The 21,116-nt window shown below is 40.1% G+C and overlaps 1 protein-coding gene across 1 annotated transcript in view; it reads left to right on the top strand.

Annotated features, from left to right (window-relative positions):
* Window positions 1-1,488: 1,488 nt before the first annotated feature.
* Window positions 1,489-21,116, top strand: part of LOC126259534 (radial spoke head protein 4 homolog A) — a 241,921-nt gene continuing 222,293 nt past the window's right edge. The window contains exon 1 of the mRNA XM_049956409.1: window positions 1,489-1,655. Within this exon, the coding sequence (XP_049812366.1) occupies window positions 1,489-1,655 (167 nt within the window). The remainder of the gene's footprint in view (window positions 1,656-21,116) is intronic.

The raw sequence follows: 21,116 nt of genomic DNA, 5'->3' as shown, positions 1-21,116 counted from the left end.
GACACCTTGGGCTACTGTTTTTCCATTTTGAATAGTAATTTCTTGCATTTGATGAGACAATCTCTTTGTTTCCTATATGATAAGTATGAAGTAAGCCAATTTAGAACATTACCCTTGATCCCATACTTGTCAAGCTTATAGATGAGCAGTGCAAGATTTACACAGTCAAAGGCTTTTGTAAGATCACAAAAGATTCCTGCAACTTTATTATTGTTGTCTAATGATGTGCTGATATTGTCGATAAACTTGTTAATTGCATTAATAGTACTTTTGCCATGCAGAAAACCAAATTGGTATTCCGTAATAATATCATATTTCTCCATAAAATTTCGAATCTGCATAGCAGCAGCATTTTCAAAGATTTTTGATAGGACTGGAAGGAGGGAGATGGGATGATAATTCCCTATATCCTCTCTTAACCCCTTTTTGAGCAACGGTTTTACTTCTGCATACTTCAGCACCTCTGGGATTCTTCCTTGTTCAAAGGATTGGTTTATTACTTTAGATAGTGGGTATCCTATTATTTTACACACAAAAAAGACATCGTAGTTGCACTGATTGTAAAAATTATTCATTTTAACTATTGCAATTTCGGCATTTTGGCTCAGATGCGACAATGACATGTGCTTGACAGAAATTTTTTTAGAATTTGGCATGTGCTAAAGCACAGTATTTTGCAGTTTACCACTTGATAATTTTTATTAAGCCAAAGCAGCAGTAGTGAAGAGTAATAATTTTTACTGTCAATTGCAACTATGGCACCTTTTAAAAAGTTTTAGATGTCTGTGAAACCCAACCATGAGAAGTTGATCACATAAATCTTTGGTACACATACATCAAATAACTTTGAAATTACAAACATGGAAATAGATTCTCATAAATTGACCGTAACCTATGACAGACAAACCATGAGAATAAAACCTAACAGTCCAAGGAATCACACAGTTTCTCTCATAAGGCACCTGGAGATCAGTATGCAGTGGTGGAATATGTAAACACTGAAGTGGCTTACAGCAGGCTGCAGCTGGCCTTTCATCAGTACAGGTGGCTGCCTCACATGATACACTGCCCTGCACCTCATGCTAGGTGGCACACAGTGTACGCTCATGATGTTGTAGTCTTTAGAAAGATCGATGATGTATTTTCAGTACCAGTGTCCTGTGCATCTACAAAAGAAACCATAGATGAACAGCTTTAGATAACATACTATATCTCCAAGACTAAAGACAATATTAGATTCAACATGTAAGAAGAATGGAAGTTTTCACACTGCAATGATGAAATTCTAAATTATTTGAAAGGATAATGATGATAATTTTTTGCTTGCGGGAAACTACTTTAAAATTTGTGTGTTTCTTCTATGTTTCCTTATAATATTCTATTGCCAGTAATTAAAATAGAAGTTTTCATGTAGATAGGAAACTACTGTGCAGAATTGGCTTCGCTGCAGCCACATTTGTATACTGACAGCCTCTTCCAGAAGAAAATATGGAGACAGAAGATGATGAGGAGGGAGCAGGTGACAAAAGGATGGATCTTTTGGAACTTCAATACTACTTTGAGCAAGCAGGGGCAGGAATATCAAAAAATGAAATGTTCTGCACATCAGCAGCACTTTACAACTTGGGTCAACGAGAAATAATAAAGAAGTACAGGTACTATTAACCTTTAACTGTTTTAGTGAAATTCTGTAAAATTGTTATTCACTTTTGTGAACTTCTATTTTTGTAGCATCTAACAAATTACAACTACTTTTAAGATTCTTTCAGAGTTTCCTGGTATACATATTTTTTTATGTTTTTTTAAAGGTCACATTGATTGTAACTTATCCATACATATGTTATATGTGTGATTAGTTTCTCCATAATTATCACATGCATCCATTAACATATTTACCAGTGTTTATCAAGTACTCTCTGATCATATTGTGGCATCTTAGTGTGCCACTGAAGATTCCCAACCGTTTTTTTTAATTTACATAAAAAGTTGCTGACTTTCACAATGTCTGTAGAAATTTTGTTATATTATTGTGATGATCATAGTGTTCTAAGATAAGGCGAGCAATGAGAAACATTTTCAGCTGGATAGAATTAACACATACAGCAGAAAGAAAATGGAAGATGGTTCTTAAAATCAAAGAGATAAGGTAAAAAAGGTAATCCAACAATGTGTGAACTAAAGAAGCAGTTTATTTGTCTACACATCAAAGCACTCATCACGTGTGACCAACTATTCCCACCTAGGTTTGAGAGCCAGCCTGTCTGATTTACTCTCTCTCACACAAACCCAGAAACATCCTTCATGCCCTTAAAATACCTTGTCCCAATCACACTCTTCACACTCACAATATTTTCATTGACCTATCTTCTAGCAGCCTGACACTTGCAGAATTTATGGTCCTCTCAAATGTCCCAATATTTGGCCCCAAAGTCAGGTTTAACCACAATGGACTTGTCGAGAACCTCTATCATTTACCTGTTCTTTTCAATAGCAACATTTCTTCACCACCCATCTGTCTGAAAACAGCCACACCAAAGCATACATTGAAAATTACTTACCCTCTTGCAACCTCCATCTATTTGTGTTCCTTACCCACCTCTCTTTCCTCACAGCTACATCTCAGTTTGTTGTTGTCTTCAGGCTGAAGACTGATGTGATGTAGCTATCCATACTTCTCCATCCTATTAGATTAAATTAGATGAACTCTTCATTCCACAGACCCACATTAAGGAGATCCTCGTGGATGTGGAACATGTCAGATTTTTATTTTGTGTGTTATTGATAAAAATAATACAGTAATAATAATAATAATGATAATAATAATAATGCATCAATAAAATGGTTCTGTTTAGAAATTTTTCAGTGCGGTAGAAGGAGTTGGCCAAAAGTAAGTTGTTCAGGTTCCTCTCAAACTTGCTGGTGTAAATATGTCTATTCACTCATCAGTCAAACTCTCATGTGTGACAAAATACTGACAGACTTGAACTGCTAATAACTAAGAGGCTAATAATGCGTAAACAGTGGTTGAGCCCACAATGGATAGATCATGTCTGCACGTGTTTGTCATACAGTATCTGTTTAGCCTGTGATGTCATTGTACCAGTGTAGGCAAATGCGGGTGATTTTTATGATTTAGCATTTATATAGACTGATGACCACAACAACAACAACATTGAGGTGTCATTGTCAGAAGCATGCGGACCACTGCTAAGCCCAAAGTGGAGAAAAAAAGAAAATGTCAGACTATACATTAGTATGAAACTGAAAGTTACGAAATAATAAACAATTTCATGTCATATGACTTTGTTGTGGCAGGGGCAGGGGCAGGGGTAAAATACAGGGAGTGAAAGGCTATTTACAATTTGTACAGAAAACAGATGGCAGTTATTAGAGTTGAGGTGCATGAAAGTAGAGCAGTGGTTGGGAAGGGAGTGAGACAGAGTTGTAGCCTCTCCCCAATGTTATTCAATCTGTATATTGAGCAAGCAGTAAAGGAAACAAAAGAAAAATTCGGAGTAGAAATAAAAATCCATGGAGAAGAAATAAAAACTTTGAGGTTCGCCGATGTCATTGTAATTCTGCCAGAGGCAGCAAAGGATCTGCAAGAGCAGCTGAACGGAATGGACAGTGTCTTGAATTTAGATAAGATGAACATCAACAAAAGCAAAACGAGGATAATGGAATGTAGTCGAATTAAACTGGGTGATGATGAGGGAATTAGATTAGGAAATGATACGCTTAAAGTAGTAAAGGAGTTTTGCTATTTGGGGATCAAAATAACTGATGATGGTTGAAGTAAAGAGGATTTAAAATGTAGACTGGCACTGGCAAGGAAAGCATTTCTGAAGAAGAGAAATTTGTTGACATCGAGTATTGATTTAAGTGTCAGGAAGTCGTTTCTGAAAGTATTTGTATGGAGTGTAGCCATGTATGGAAGTGAATCATGGATGATAAATAGTTTGGACAAGAAGAGAATAGAAGCTTTCAAAATGTGGTACTACAGAAAAATGCTGAAGATTAGATGGGTAGATCACATAACTAATGAGGAGGTATTGAATATAATTCGGGAGAAGAGGAGTTTGTGGGACAACTTGACTAGAAGAAGGGATCGGTTGGTAGGACATGTTCTGAGGCATCAGGGGATGACCAATTTAGTATTGGAGGGCAGTGTGGAGGATAAAAATCGTAGAGAGAGACCAAGAGATGAATACACTAAGCAGATTCAGAAGGATGTGGGTTGCAGTAGGTACTGGGAGATGAAGAAACTTGCACAGGATATAGTAGCATGGAGAGCTGCATCAAACCAGTCTCAGGACTGAAGCCCACAACAACAACAATATGACTTTGAAATATGCTTGGAACTATATAAAACCTACGTCAGGGGAAAGTTCACTTCAAAAGGAGTCTAAAAAGCCTAAACAATCCAGTGCCAAGCAAATGTAGAGCTATGGCAGTGTCAAAAATTAAATGAAAAAATGACCCAAAGTTATTACATGTCGACCCAATGGGTATACAGTGCCCAGCAACAGTTGGGACATCTACGAACCATGTAGAGGTGTTGCTTGAAACAAATACAGAAAGCAGAGATAATATAGACATAAATGGTGAAGCGACGGCACCAGATGAGTATCACAACCTCCAAGTTTTATGGACACATCAGGCATCTTGGAGCATACATTGATGGAAGGTGCTATGGACGACTGTGATGTTACTGTTAATTAAATTACATATTAATACGAAACACTTTTTATGATTTTATCCTGGCTTTGTCACAACAAATCTATGGTGCGGATCTGAATTATGCACACAGGAGTTTTTATTGTTGCTGGTAAGTTGTTGGTAAAGTGTGCTAGTAGACAAGTTTTGGAAGTACAGCATTTAAGTTTCTTCTTGTTTCTAGTATTGACCATTCTTGTTTCTAGTATTGATTTTGTGAACTGAGCTGTTTATTGGGAAAAGGAATATACTGTTTACAATAAATAACAGAACGCAGCATGTCATTCTCAATGGAGAGAAGTCTTCCGAAGTAAGAGTGATTTCAGGTGTGTCACAGGGGAGTGTCGTAGGACCGTTGCTATTCACAATATACATAAATGACCTTGTGGATGACATTGGAATGATGCTGTGGTATATCGAGAGGTTCTAACATTGGAAAATTGTACTGAAATGGAGGAGGATCTGCAGCGAATTGACGCATGGTGCAGGGAATGGCAATTGAATCTCAATGTAGACAAGTGTAATGTGCTGCGAATACATAGAAAGATAGATCCCTTATCATTTAGGTACAATATAGCAGGTCAGCAACTGGGAGCAGTTAATTCCATAAATTATCTGGGAGTATGCATTAGGAGTGATTTAAAATGGAATGATCACATAAAGTTGATCGTTCGTTGGTAAAGTAGATGCCAGACTGAGATTCATTGGAAGAATCCTAAGGAAATGCAATCCGAAAACAAAGAAAGTAGGTTACAGTACGCTTGTTCGCCCACTGCTTGAATACTGCTCAGCAGTGTGGGATCCGTACCAGATAGGGTTGATAGAAGAGATAGAGAAGATCCAACAGAGAGCAGCGCACTTCGTTACAGGATCATTTAGTAATCGCGAAAGCATTACGGAGAAGATAGATAAACTCCAGTGGAAGACTCTGCAGGAGAGACGCTCAGTAGCTTGGTATGGGCTTTTGTTGAAGTTTCGAGAACGTACCTTCACCGAAGACTCAAGCAGTATATTGCTAGCTCCTACATATATCTCACGAAGAGACCATGAGGATAAAATCAGAGAGATTAGAGCCCACACAGAAGCATACCGACAATCCTTCTTTCCACGAACAATAAGAGACTGGAATAGAAGGGAGAATCGATAGAGGTACTCAAGGTACCCTCCGGCACGCACCGTCAGGTGGCTTGCGGAGTATGGATATAGATGTAGATGTAGAATGCCATCTAATTATTTTGAAAATTTCTGCCAATCAGCTTTTTTGAAGTTGTACCTTCGTCAGAAAGGGATTTCTTGAGGTCTGACTTGTGGGAGAACTTGAAACATAATGGGTCGATGTTGTGTATTTGGTATGGGCTTATAGACAGTTAGTGCAGATATGAAAAATACTTTCACTTAGAAAAAGCAGATCCAGATTATAGCCAGTTCCCAGCGTCCACTCTAGAAAGAATGAGGTAGTTTTCTGTCATGAAGGAGGGAGAGATGGAAAGTTTCATCCCACAGAAGGACAGCCTCACCATTTTCCTCTTGAGTGTACCCCGAAACATGGCTATGATTGTTAAAATCACCTATCACAATAGAAGCTTTCCCTGTAATAAAATTTTCAGGTGGGGTGAAGGAAAAATCTGTTGCTGGAGGTTTATATACTGATGTGCCTGTATAGATCAATATGAGAATTTTGTTAGCATCGTTAACGCCTCCTCCCGAACATCAATTCCAAGGGTATGCAGAATGAACTATATCAAGGGTATAACACTTGAAATGGCCATTCTTCTTTAAGAATACTACAGGAAGTTTGAAGAAGATCCTTTCACTGAAGCCACATCAAGCCTTGCACAGAATGTCCTCTCTTCAATATCTGAGGCTAAGAGAGAAGAATGGGTACAATAAATTGTCAACTGTGACACAAGTAAAAGTAGCAAAAAGACCTGGAGGCTATTACATTGCCTGAGTAATGATAACACTCAGGTCAACACATATGTTAAGAGTAAACCAGACCAAGTTCCTCACCAACTCCTCATTAGTGGCAAAGCAACTAAATCCAGAAATACAGAGAGGAAACAATTATTCAGGCAAATGGATCAAGAGAATAGTATCTTATCTCCTTCTTTCTCTCTTGAAGAATTGAATTCAGCTCTGAATAAATGTAAATTGGGAAAAGCAGCAGGACTGGATGACATTTGAGCTGAGCAAATCAAGTATTTGCTCAGCTACAATGGTTTGGTTACTGGAGTTTATGAACAACTGTATTCGAGAATGCAAGTATTATGAAAAGCAAGAGAAATTTCCACACCAAAACCAGGAAAGGATAGGAAAGATCCCAAAAATTATAGACCTATCTCATTACTCTGTCACCTCTACAAAATACTGGAGAGGCTCATTCTTCAGAGAATGATTAGAAAGGTGGAGCCTCTTCTAATACCACAGCAAGCAGGTTTCAGAGAAGCGAAAAGTTGCACATCTCAAATATTAAACTTAACACAACATATCTAAGATGGATATGAGAAACGGCTCATGACAGGTGCTGTCTTTATTGATCTATCCACAGCTTAATGATACAATCAACCATCAGCTCCTTCCGAATAAAGTTTATGATGTAACTTCACACTCATGTGAAATATTAGAAACCTTCTCCAGAACCGCAGATTTTTTGTGGAATTTCAGGGTAATAAAAGAAGATGGAGAACTCAGAAAAATGGGCTACCACAAGGCAGCGTGCTTTCGCCGCTATTATTCAACATCTATACCAACGATCAACCTATCCCTGAAGGAACTCGAAGCTTTATTTATGCTGATGACTGCACTATCACTACTCAGGCTGACTGTTTTGAGACTGTAGAAGATATGCCATCAAAATCTTTCCACCTGAAGAATAAAAAGGCAAATAGATCCGTAAATATATCCTGGGGAGGCCTTGTACTCAAACATAATCCTACTCCCAGATATCTTGGTGTAACTCTGGATTGTGCGCTAACATATAAAAAGCATTGCCTAAACACCAAACAGAAAGTGGCAGCCAGAAATAACTTAGTGTAAAAAGTGACTGGTATGTCATGGAGTGCTAATCCATGCACTGTGCACTCAAGCACGCTTGCTCTATGTTATTCCACTGCTGAATATGCATGTTCGGTATGGTACAAGTCCAGTCATGCCAGGAACATAGAAGTGGCTCTAAATGAGTCTTGCAGGATTATCATGGGTTGCATAAGACCTACTCCTGTGGTCAAACTCCATTGCCTTCCTGGCATAGCTTCTCCTGAAATCAGACGTGAGGTAGCTGCGAGATATGAGAAAAGTAAGTCCACAATGAAGGAAGCCCATCGACTATATGGTCATCAGCTTGCACATCCTAGGCTGAAATTAAGAAAGAGCTTCTTGACAACTACTGAGTCTCTCATCGAGAATCCACATACAGCAAGGATCTCGCGATGGCAGGAGAAATATCGGTATTTGGGAGAATGGATGGCTCCGAAGGAACAACTTCCCCCTGGACATTCAGAGAAGAGGTCACTACGGAGGTGTCCCAATAGGTTACGATCAAACACAACGAGATACAAGACCAATCTGTGGACTTGGGGTTTCTCTGTGGACTCAGTTCTTTACCAGGCATTGAGCAGACTAACAGCTATTTCCTTCAATGCTCCTCATCACCAACCACCTGCACCATGCAAGACCTTATGAGAGCTACACCAAATTCACTTGAAGAGTCCAATTTTTGATTGATATTTCTGTACTTTTGACACGATAAATAAATAAATGTCATTTAGGAAAACTACTGAGAAGCATAGTTAGTATACCGAATTCATTTAATAGTCTTCTACAGGATGTTCAGAAATTCACATCACAAATAATATATAATACACAGTTTTTTAGTCTGAAAACTGTTTGAATTGAAGAGTTACTCCAAACGGTGACATTATGTAATGAATGTAAGCAAAGTATGCTAATTTTTTATTTTTTATTTTGTGCCATCTGTGTATGATAACATTTGCATTACAAATAATGATGTGTCTAGGCAATTCTGCAGTTCTGTGGTATGCTCTTCCAAACTTTTGTTTTTATCCCAGGAATTTAAAACTATCAACCTGTTCTATCAGCACTTCTACATACTTTACACATATGCTGGGCAGTTGTGAACTGCATGTAGTGAGTCTTTTCAAAGTTTAAGAGCTGCACACAGATGCAATATTTCCTGCTGTCCTAGATATTTCAAAAGACTGTGTAATGTTCAGAACATCTGTGACAGAGGGATTTACACATTGTACAGCACATTCGTGAGCTTCCCTATCAGGAGCGAGGCGTATACAGCATTACAAATGATTGAGTCAGCAACAAACTGAAAATGATGGTTAAGCCCATGAAGTTCTGCTGCCCAAGCTCTGTACAACTGTCATGGCTGCTTCTGACAATGGTAGAACTCGATACAAGCAGCAATAACATGAATTTGCAATGTTGATTAGAGAACAACTGACACATTTCATCAAAAGAGAGATCGGCACATTACTGTAGGAGGAGCTACCTGACACGAAAGGTAATTAACACAAGGAGGAATCTGTGACAAAAAAATAAAGCCGTATACAAGTTGGGGTCGATGACCTCTAAAGCTTGAAAATGTTGCTGAAGGAATTTTCCATGTGTGTCCCAATCTGCCATAGAATTGTCATATGGAGGAAACAGTGGGGGTGCATCAATGGCAGTGAACATGGCTGCCACATTGTTTAGTACCACAGCTAGAGCTTGTTGCTGGTCAGTGAGAGCTCACTGTTCAACAAGATATTGAACAACTTCTTCCAATGAAATGTAGGCTGCATATTGAATCAAAAAAACTAAACACATGGAGTAGATTACCGCTTTTGTTGCTAAGTATATTGTAACATCATACAGACACAATACCAAAAGTAACACCAGCCAAGTGTTATTCTGCTTCCACATGAAGAGATGCACAATAACACTGAATGAAGTACAGAATTGTACAAGGTCCCATAACTATAGAACACATCAGTATACAGTCTCATAGGTAAGCATAAAATAAGCAAGTAAACATAAGTGAGACTACAAGCCCACTGCGGCAGGCTTATATTGGAATGTTGTGCACACAGCACAGCACTTACTGTGCCATCTGTCCGAGTTGCAAGGTAACCTCTCTAGGCTGGCTGTGGTGGCACATGTATCGCATGCTGTTTGATTCTGCCCACATATACTATATGGTTACAACATAAAAGTTTGCATAAATTTGGCTGCACCAGAAAGCTGCATTTTTCTTGATAATTACTTTAATTCTTTCCCGCTGTTGCATTCTATGTTGGAGCATAACTTACTTGTTACTGGTACAATGAGTCAGAATTGCTCAAAACATCATACTCTCAGAAATCTTGCCAAAACTGCAAGGGGTCTCCTTCATGCAGTGTAAACTTCATACAAAAAAATTACTCTTCTGAGATGGAATGATAGCAGACAGCTGACAATTGGTATCAATAGATGCTCTAATTCTAATCAACACACAGTGTGAAGAAGTTACAAAAAACAGAAACATGATCAGCATTCAGCAGCTGGTTACTGTTTGTCACTGTAACTTTGGTAAGGGAGGAGTGCATCTCTTTGATCAGTGTTGAGGCCTCTACTGAATTTGAATAAGTTGAAAGAAATGATGGTGGTCCTACTTCAGATTTCATCCAGTGGCATTATTGACAGTTCAAAAGATGGAAACACCAAATGTTACAACCCCAAGAAGACTGAAGCTGATACCTCAGGAAGTCCATTATGATGGACTGAACTATCTTGTAGGTAAACAATGTACTCAATGTCATTGTGCATTGTTCGATAAATAAGTTAAATTCCATTGTGTAAAATTCAAATGTAGGATTACATCCAGAAAAAAAATGTTTTGCCGAGTATCACATTTCAGAGTAGTCCTAAATTATTAAAATGCAGTTACTAGATTGTGCACATTTTAGCAATTTCTGTATTTAAATATCTGTGTGTAACACCATAGCTCTATGTGCTACTGATTTATTTTGCCTTTTGTTTTATTTAATGTTACATCATTGAGCTTCTGTAAATGTGTTTGATTGAATCTATAACACAAAATTGTATACTCCTTTCTTTGTAAAAACTTTGATGTCTTTTAGAGAGTAGGAAGTATAATCTCTGTAATGATCCTTTGTGTTCCTCATATAATCTCTTTCGTTATCTTTAAAATTAAATAATCTTATTTAAATAATTTTGTTTAGAACTATCAATATATGCAAATGTTCTGTTTTATCTAAAATGTTCATTTGCTGTTATGTAAATTGCTGACCTGCACTTAGGGTTCTTAGTTACTTTGTATGTAAAAGGTGTTGCGGTTCCCCTTTTGGAATGGACTGTGTAGCACGCGCAAATTGTGGTTGGGCTAGGTAGAAAAGGTGGAACCAGGAGTCAGTCGGGGATGAGCTACCAAACTCTCAACTACTCATGGAAAAGTTGTATATTGTGCTGGTGCTGAGAGAGGCTTTCCATGCTGCTTTCCAACATCTCGGAAGGATGGATAAAGAGCTGGAACTATTCTGGAATTGATATCTATTATCGCCACCATGAAATGACAGAGTCCAGCAATTCTATCTGCAAATCCACCTACCAACATGCAATTGCCACCACACTGCACAATCACTGAAAAGGAACCAAGGAATAGTAGTAATGTATGGTGAAGGATCAGCTAATTGGATGTTTTAGTGTGCGCAAATATAAGATAACTTATGCTCGAACTCTTATAACTACCTTGATTTTTTATCCTTAGTCACACAACCACTTAGGGTCCTTCCCATGTCAAAATTGCTTACCGAGTGTCCATATTGTGAAAATAGGGAAGCCCAGTGTTTTACTAATTAATGCCACTTGAACATAGTAAAAAGAAAGTTAAAATTTATGTAGCAGGACTGAGTAATATAGTAAATGATGCTTGTTGAAAATAATTTTTCTGTTAAAACTGCATATTAATATTTGTTGCCAACTTCTAAAGTGAATGTTCTCAAAACTGTGGCGTATAAAGTTTTGTTTAGTTATTGATCATAGTGCTGCCTGTTGTAAATTGTAAAAGGTGAGTCAGTTTCTTACAGATATGTCAATCTTGTGTCTCACTGCAGTAAAAGTCGTGAACTGCATTTGTGGAAAGTTATATGCTCATGCTTGCTAAGCACTTGTTTCTCTAGTGTATTGAAGGTGTGTTTAGTTTTCTCTGCTACAGTGGTCAAGATTAAGGGCCCCCCTCTATTGAAAGTAGTTCAAATGCACAAAGTTACTTAATTATAGAAAGTTTTAATTACCTTTGCTATTCAAGTCAAATTCTGTACAATATTGGGCTCCTCTTGTGTATTAAAAGTGCATATTAATGGTGTAACAGGACCAACAGTTTGTCTATTGTGCCCATGCTAGATAACGATTAATAGAAAGACCATTATTTATGAAAACAATAATTTCTTTATTCAAAAGACAGAGAAATAACCTGTTAGTGAATTCTATTTAATTTTCATTCTAAATAGAAAAGTATTTAGCCGAGAGAGACTTAACCTGTGACCAGTTCATAATTTTGCAGTGAATTACATTTACATATTTCATGTCAGATAGGAATTTGTTTGAAAAGTAATACTAAACCTATGTCCAATTAATGATTCTACAGTGAATATTAATAGTAGCGTTATTGAGACCTTTCAGTTTGACTAAGTCCTCAAGTAATAGTGTGTTTTGTTATCAGTTATATTTATGCAAATAGTTTGTTCTGATGTGTTAACTCCAACCTTAACGTGAACATACTGTATTCACGTGCCAGAGTTCATAGCACTCGCGTGTGGCAAAGTATAGGTTGTGTTTGACCATTAAAGTTACTCATACCTATTTTCTTGAACAAGAATGTCAATCATTCTCTTGCCTAATTAGGCTGGTGACCGTTTTCTTTATTCTTTGAACAGTGTAGCAAGGTAAAATATTGTTTTAAATATTTACGTAATTCTGACTTTCACTTCATATAAGTCGCCTCCGTCAGGTACAACACGGTAAAAATAACAAAATTCCTCTCAGAGGGTAACACTGCTCTGTTGCTTTATACCATAATTGCTTTAATAAGATAGTTTTATTTCACAACCTGACTCCAACTTTAACGTTATGGTATAACAGCAGTAGCGGGTAGTAGTGTTATATGTGTTATACAAGAAATAATTGTAACTACTGTACACAGTGTTGTTCATATTCAGTACTGTACCATATATTACCGCCCATCATATGATTTATCATATACAATGGTAAAGGGGCTAAATCAAATGTGATTTTCAAAAGAAGAATGAATACCACGTTAATACAACAAAACAAGTTACAGAATGGAATCTTGCTCAAACTCATGTGAAAAAGTATGTGTGGGAATTAGTAGATTAAATGGAATTCTAGAAGAAAACATGGATTACACAACGAAGAAAGGTATATTGTAGGACAAATAGTATCTCTCAGCTAGGAACAGTCAAATGTTGATGATCTTTATTTAAACAGCTCCTCCTCTGGCCCCACAAGGGCTGAGTGGATCATGTGCCAGTGTTTCCTACTTTCGAAAAATACGAGGAGGTACCGGGAACCAAACTTGGATCCTTGCTTATGGGACTCCACCAATTAAATAGCACCCATAATAAAATTGTCACAACCAAAGCATGCTAGCTCACTGCAGAATGTTAAAGAAATTAATCCTGGCATCTAAGAAAATAAATTATGAGAAGAAGATAGCAGCATAAAGTCGCAAGACAAAAACAATACAGGATATAGTGAAACAGGAGAAAGTAGAGCTCAAGAAACATAGGAGCAAACAGCTTTAAGAGTTGATGATAAGTTGATAACAGATGGGTATAGTGTGGCAAATCTCTTTAACAAGTACTTTATATCTGTTACTGACGGTAAAGGAACGTTGGGGGTCAGTAAATAATGTCCTAGAATACCTGAGACTAGTCTTTACAAATAACCTCAGTTGCATGACTATAGCATTCACTTTGCCAAACTAAATAACATCTATAATGAAATTGTTACAACCAAAGCATGCTAGTGGTCATGATGAAATATCAAGAACGGTGAAAATTACAAAATTAATGTTTTTTTGTTTTTAATTATAAAATTATTTGGAGTTTTCTGAATAAAACAAATCAGGTTTCACCCTTCTAAGTGCATTCTAAGTGTGTTTTTTATCGCTGCAAAGTTGACGTGCCACATATTAACGGTTGTGGCAACTTGGTGTGTCACCTCTGACAACGCCGCTTGCTGGCTGCAAGCAGGGTATCTTTGCGGAATTAGACAGTGTTTTGTTTTCCAATGTTGTATGGCTTTATCTCTGTGACAAGTGACTGTTCATATCAGTAAAAATAAACACTGTACCGTGTGTTCTGACTTGTGGAGTTTGCTTTGTGTTGTTTAGCTGTTCAATTTTGCGTATTTGACAAATTTTGCTCGTACCTGTTTTATGTATTTGGTTTGTGGATATCAATATGCCCCATTTCAGCAATCAACTGTTTAAGAAAAGGCACAATGAGTGGAAAAAGAAATTTTTTGTTGTTTCAAAGGGAGATGCTGCTCAGACTGCTTCACCGACTACTCCAAATGAATGTGATAGAACTTCTTCCAGCAAGAAACTTTGTGACAGCAAAGAAAAATTTGAAAACTATGAAAGTGACAGTAATGGTGTGAATGAAATAATTAACATTTCCTTGCTCTCTAATGTTTTGAAACATAATGTATTATGCCAAGTTTGCAAAGAAAGAGGACTGGAATTGAAAATAACTTCACACATTGGTTTGGCATGTAAAATGTTATTGAAGTGTAACAAATGTGCTGCAGAAGTTTCATTTTCTAATTTTAACAGTATTCCTTGTAGTTGTAATAGTGGAAAGAAGGTGTATGACATAAATGTTAGGCTAGTGTATGGCTTGTGCTGCATTGGCAAGGGCAGTGCTGCAGGGACAATGTTATGTGGAATTATGAACTTGCCAAAACCACCAACCAAGTTTGGATTTTATAATGAATTGGTGGGATCTTCTGCTGAAGATATTGCTCAAGCAACAATCAAGAATGCAGTTGAAAGCTGTGACAGATAATGGGAATTGTAGAGATTTAACTGTTGCTTTAGATGGATCATGGCTACGAAGAGGTCATAAATCTCTAAATGGAGTTGTGACAGCTACCATCGGAGACAGTTGAAAAGTAATTGATGTTGCTATTCTCTCAAAACATTGTAGATGTAAGGGCAATACCAAGGATGAACATAGTGAAAGTTGTGAAGCAAATTTTCACGGCACGAGTGGAGCGATGGAAGTACAGGGAGTGAAAGCAATCTTTTCCAGATCACAGGAGTGGTATAATGTACGATACACTAACTATTTAGGAGATGGTGATTCTAAGGGATATAAAGCTGTAGAGGAACTTGAACCTTATGGCAATGAAATTCACATTAAAAAGCAGGAGTGCATTGGACATATGGAGAAGCGCATGGGCGCTCGCTTGCCCAAACTAAAGCAGACATTAAGATCCCAGAAGCTTAGTGATGGTAAGACCCTTGGAGGAAGAGGAAGATTGACAGATGAAGCAATTGATAGATTGCAGAGGTAATTATGGGTGTGCAATTAGGCAAAATACAAGAAGCTTTGAGCATATGAAGAGAGCAGTATGGGCATTATTTTTTCATCCTGCATCAACAAATGAGCACCCACAACATGCACTGTGCCCCACAGGTGATGACCCATGGTGTAAGTACCAATCAGGAAAGGAATATGCCCATAAAACAGTTTGCCAAATGCTGTAATTGATGTAATTAAGCCCATATTCAGAGATTTATCACAGTTAAGTTTATTGGAAAAGTGTTTACATGGGAAAACACAAAATCCAAATGAAAGTGTAAACAATTTAATTTGGATTAGGATTCCCAAAAGAGTGTTTGTACAGCTAAAAACATTGCATTTTGGAATGCAGTGGCAACATACAATGAAGGAAAAATTATCAAATGTGATGAGCTGAAACGTTTAGGTTTCCAACCAGGACACATCACCATTTCCACAATGCACCTAATTGATGAAGAAAGATTAAGAGGTGCAGGAAGAAGAGACAAAAGCCTACAACATGCAGCAAAAGGGAAGAAAAGACCAGTGAAAAGGAAACTAACACTGGAAAAAGAAGAGGATGCTTATAATCCATCATATGGGGCAGGAATGTATTAAAAAACTTTGGAAGCCATTTCCCGTAACTTTAAAATTTTCATCTGTGAGGAGCATTTTCTCAAAAACTGCTAACAGTATATCAGTAAAATTTATGCACAATATTGTTTACTTCTTTTCCTTCATTTTTATAACAAATTGTAAAAAATATTGTATAATTCAAGAGTTATAGAAGAAAAAGTGCAAAATTTTAGAGAAAAAAATAAGCAACTGTTTAAAGAAATTGTAAAACAAAAACCAATAAATATTTCTTAACATGGCATTATAACTTTGTAGAGGAATATTCATTGAACATGTAATCCAAATTTCAGAGCAATATGTTTAATGGTTTTAGAAAAAATGTTCCTTCTGCTGTGTCTAGTCAAGATAGCCTAGACACAATGAGAGGAAGCTGAAAGGCATGCGCTTAAACTCACGCAGGCTGGCGTGAGGTCTGAAACAGGATACGTAATGAATGCTATAAAGAAAAGTACGTAGCTTCTGGAATTCTTAACTTTAATCCACATTTGTAGAACATCGCTCTTGATGATACATGTTATAACCACAATATATATGGCAAAGGATTATGGCACCTTGCTAGGTCGTAGCAATTGTAGCTGAAGGCTAGGCTAACTATCGTCTCGGCAAATGAGAGTGTAGTTGTCAGTGATCCATCTCTGGCTAAGTTGGCTGTACAACTGGGGTGAGTGCCAGGACGTCTCTCTAGGCCTGCCGTGTGGTGGCGCTCGGTCTGCTATCATTGACAGTGGCGACACGCGGGTCCGGCATATACTAATGGACCGCGGCTGATTTAAAGGCTACCACCTAGTAAGTGTGGTGTCTGGCAGTGACACCACATTCCTCCCCCGCAAATCGGCGTACGGTTGTGTTATAAGGTTTCCGCCCGCCGTGGGGAGCACCCCATGTTGACGTATGCGACGAGGTGGGGAGCCTAAGAACAGGTGAGGCTGTGCCACACACACCCGGCCATTCGGTCCGAGGGGAGCTAGTAAACGCCTGAAAACCTAGTCCAGGGTGCACGCCAACATGCGGTGTATGCGCCTGTAAAGAGACAGGAGGGGCCGAAGATTCGACCTCCATCGCGTCGGGGTACCCGACGGGCGAAGACGACATCTGGTCCGGAGCGGGCAAGAGGTCCATGTCGAAGGACTGCTGGTCACGGGAAGCGATCAGCGGCGCGTGACCCAGGGAGGCGCCCGGCGGCTGCAGCGACGCGTCCACTGCAGGCGGCGCCGGCGGGAGGACCAGCGGCGGCGGTGGCGCGTCGCCATGGGGCAAAATGGAAGGCAGCGTCGGTAACACCTGGGGATGAGGCGAGCCAGTAGATGGGTCCCCAGGGCGCTGACCGGACGGCACCGTCGCTGAAAGCAGACGGGGAGCGGCAGAACCCGTGCGACGACAGAGGCGCAGCTGATTGAGATGCCCCAAAACCAGATACATAGCGCGGCCGAGGCAGCGAAGAACGCGCCCTGCGAGCCAACGCCGTGAACCACGATAGTTGCGATAGTATACAACGTCGCCTGGAGCAAAAGCAGGTGGCTGCCGCTGCACAGGAACCTGATGCGGCGGATGTAGCAAAGACATCAAGGTTTGATGAGGACGACCATGGAGCAACTCAGCCGGCGAGTGACCATCGTGAGGCTGAGAGCAATACGAAGACAAAAATAGCAATAACGCGTCCTCCCGAGAATGCTACTCTTTCAACTTCAACATCTGTGACTTGAAAGTCCGGACCAATCGTTCAGCGGCACCGTTTGACTGAGGCGAAAACAGCGCGGACGTCAGATGTTGAATACCATTGGCCTTGCAGAATGACTGAAATTCTGCGGACATGAATTGTGGGCCATTGTCGGAAACAAGTGTCTGTGGAAGCCTTCAATGCAAAAGATAGCTGATAACGCTTGGATGATGGCAGATGACGTCGTGGAAGACATTCTGACAACAAAAGGAAAATTACTGAATGAATCGACCAGAACCAACCATCGAGCATTCCAAAATGGACCAGCAAAATCTATGTGTAAGCGTTGCCAAGGGGAAGTGGCTTTCGGCCATGCAAAGAATTTCCACGGGGGTGCGGATTGTTGTTCGGCACACGCCATGCAAGAAGAGCACATATTCGTAACCGCAGCATCGATTCCGAACCAAGTACAGTGCTGACGAGCAAGTTGTTTCGTTCGCACTATACCCCAATGTTCTTGGTGGAGAAGCCGTAAGACAGAGGACTGTAACGAACATGGGACCACGACCCTGGACTGATCATTATCAGAACGCAACAGCAAAACACCACGTCGTATAAAAATCTCTCCTTGTGAGCAAAAAATCGGCGAACCAACGGATCCTCGATCCGTGACTTTGACAAGGGCCATTGCGTAGCAACAAAACACAAAACGGTAGCAAGGACAGGGTCAGCTACACGACGAAAATCAATCGGAAACGAGTCGATCACGTCATCGGTTTCCGCATCAATGAACATGCAAGCAAGTTCGGAAGAATCGAATGCTCTATCCTCAGCAACAGGCAAACGAGACAACGCATCAGCGTTGCCGTGCTTAGCAGTGGACCGATACAAGATATCGTAGCGGTACTGCAAGAGGAAAATAGACCAGCGAATGAATTTCTGTGCTGTACGTGGAGGTACAGGCTTGTTCGGATGAAAAAGCGATGTCAAAGGTTTGTGGTCTGTGATGATGGTAAAGTGACGACCATACAAGAAATCGTGAAACTTAGTAACACCAAATACGAGAGCCAAAGCTTCTTTTTCTATCTGTGAATAATTTCTTTGCGCAGACGAGAGCAATTTGGACGCTAAGGCAATAGGGCGATCATGCAATCCATCTTTGTGCGCAAGCACAGCACTGATCCCGAAATCCGATGTATCTACCATCAACAAAAGGTTTTTCTGGGGATCGAATGGCGTAAGGCAAGTATTTGAAAGCAACGCCGATTTCAATTGGCGAAAGGCGCGTTCGCATTCCGTCGTCCAGACGAATGGAACACCTTTACGGCATAAGCGATGAAGCGGAGCTGAAATGGAAGAGGCATGTGGAACAAATGAAATAAATCTAAACCAAACAAGTTCACTGCAGAAGAAGAACGAAGTACATAAAGTGACACAAGTTTTGTTTGTCCCCTGTATGTTGCAAGAAGGCTGCACTGTCCTAACACAGGAATAGGCTGACCTGAATATGTAGTTAACTGAACATGTGCGGCACGCAACAGAGGTGTGCCCAGTTGTTTGTACGTGTCTTTATTGATCAATGAAACTGCAGCTCCGGTATCGAGCTGGAATGGGATCACGTTGCCATTAATGTCCAAGTCTACAAAAAGTTTATTGTCCTGCTGACGACAAGAGCGACTGTCTCGCGCAATTTGAACTAACACTAGTACAGAAGCACTTGCTAATTGATGTGATTTCCGGCGACGGCGGCACACACTTTTTGTGAAATGCACACAGTCACTTTTAGAGAGAGTGGCACTGGGCGGAGTGGAATTAACTACATGAACGTCCATGGGCGAAGGTTCACGAGCCTGAGTATTCTTGGTTCGATTCCGATTCCAGCGTGAAGCAAAGGGCCTGGAATGGCTGTTAGTGTCCGATCTGAGCTTCTTCTGACAAACACTCTGAACATGTCCTTTTTTATTACAGAAGAAGCAAATAGCTCGGCGTGACGGGCAATTTTCACGCGAATGACTAGTAGCACACCGCGGGCATGATTTCACTGCATTGGCGTGCTCAAGCGGCACACATGGCTGCGCGGACGGGCGCGAGGGTTGTTTACCGTTCCGTGCAGCGCGCCTGGCGGGCCGGTTAATGTGACACACAGCTGGCGAAGTTTCAAATGATTCCTGAGCAAAGTCAAGTGTGTCTTGCCTATCCAATATGTCTATCACTTGTTGAAGGGAGGGATTGACTAGTTTCAAAATCTGTTCCCTTATACGAACATCAGAAACGTTCTGTGCAATTGCATCACGCACAATAGTATCTGAATAAGGGAGTCCACATTCACACTCAAAAGCACAATCCCTTGTAAGACCTTGCAAAGTTGCAACCCACTCCCTATTAGTTTGACCGGCCGTACGTTTTGTACGAAAGAACGTATACCTTTTTGCAACTACATTGACTGATTCCTTGAAATATGCATCTAATGCAGACAAAATTTCGTCATAGGACAGAGTTGCTACGTCACGTCGGGGAAACAATTTCACTATCACACGGTACGTCTGCACCCCTACACACGCCAAAAAGTGAGGCTGCCGCTCGTTACCTTGAATTCTGTAGGCGGCGAGATGGAATCCAAATTGGTGTGACGACTCCGGCCAGCTTTCCATTTCCTCATCAAACGGACGAAAAGGTGGTGCAACTGCGTGTTGTAGCTGCGGTAGCGGTGGCGCGGTGGCTGCCGCATTGTTTTGCATTGCACGTTGACCCTGGACGAGCTGTCCAAGGGCATCCAATAACGCCTGCGTCTGCTGATTCTGCAAGCGATAAAATTCGGACAGTACAAGTAAAATAGGGCAATACGAACGCTAAATCCTCTTTTGAGACTTGTCGCCAAATATGTTGTGTCTAGTCAAGATAGCCTAGACACAATGAGAGGAAGCCGAAAGGCACGCGCTTAAACTCACGCAGGCTGGCGTGAGGTCTGAAACAGGATACGTAATGAATGCTATAAAGAAAAGTACGTAGCTTCTGGAATACTTAACTTTAATCCACATTTGTAGAACATCGCTCTTGATGATACATGTTATAACCACAATATATATGGCAAAGGATTATGGCACCTTGCTAGGTCGTAGCAATTGTAGCTGAAGGCTAGGCTAACTATCGTCTCGGCAAATGAGAGCGTAGTTGTCAGTGATCCATCTCTGGCTAAGTCGGCTGTACAACTGGGGCGAGTGCCAGGACGTCTCTCTAGGCCTGCCGTGTGGTGGCGCTCGGTCTGCTATCACTGACAGTGGCAACACGCGGGTCCGGCGTATACTAATGGACCGCGGCCGATTTAAAGGCTACCACCTAGCAAGTGTGGTGTCTGGCGGTGACACCACACCTTCTATTTCCTAAAATTAACGTGGAGGAGATGGATCGTTCTGGCTCCCTTAGATAAGTGTGTTCTTGTCAGTTTTGTAAGGCTTTAACAATATTATGAAAAGGACAGTTGCTACTCACCATATAGTGGATAATCTGTCACA

Source organism: Schistocerca nitens, chromosome 5, assembly GCF_023898315.1.
Source record: "Schistocerca nitens isolate TAMUIC-IGC-003100 chromosome 5, iqSchNite1.1, whole genome shotgun sequence".
Lineage (NCBI taxonomy): Eukaryota > Metazoa > Arthropoda > Insecta > Orthoptera > Acrididae > Schistocerca > Schistocerca nitens.
The sequence above is the reverse complement of the archived record's forward strand: the minus strand, read 5'-3'. Positions and strand labels throughout refer to the sequence as shown.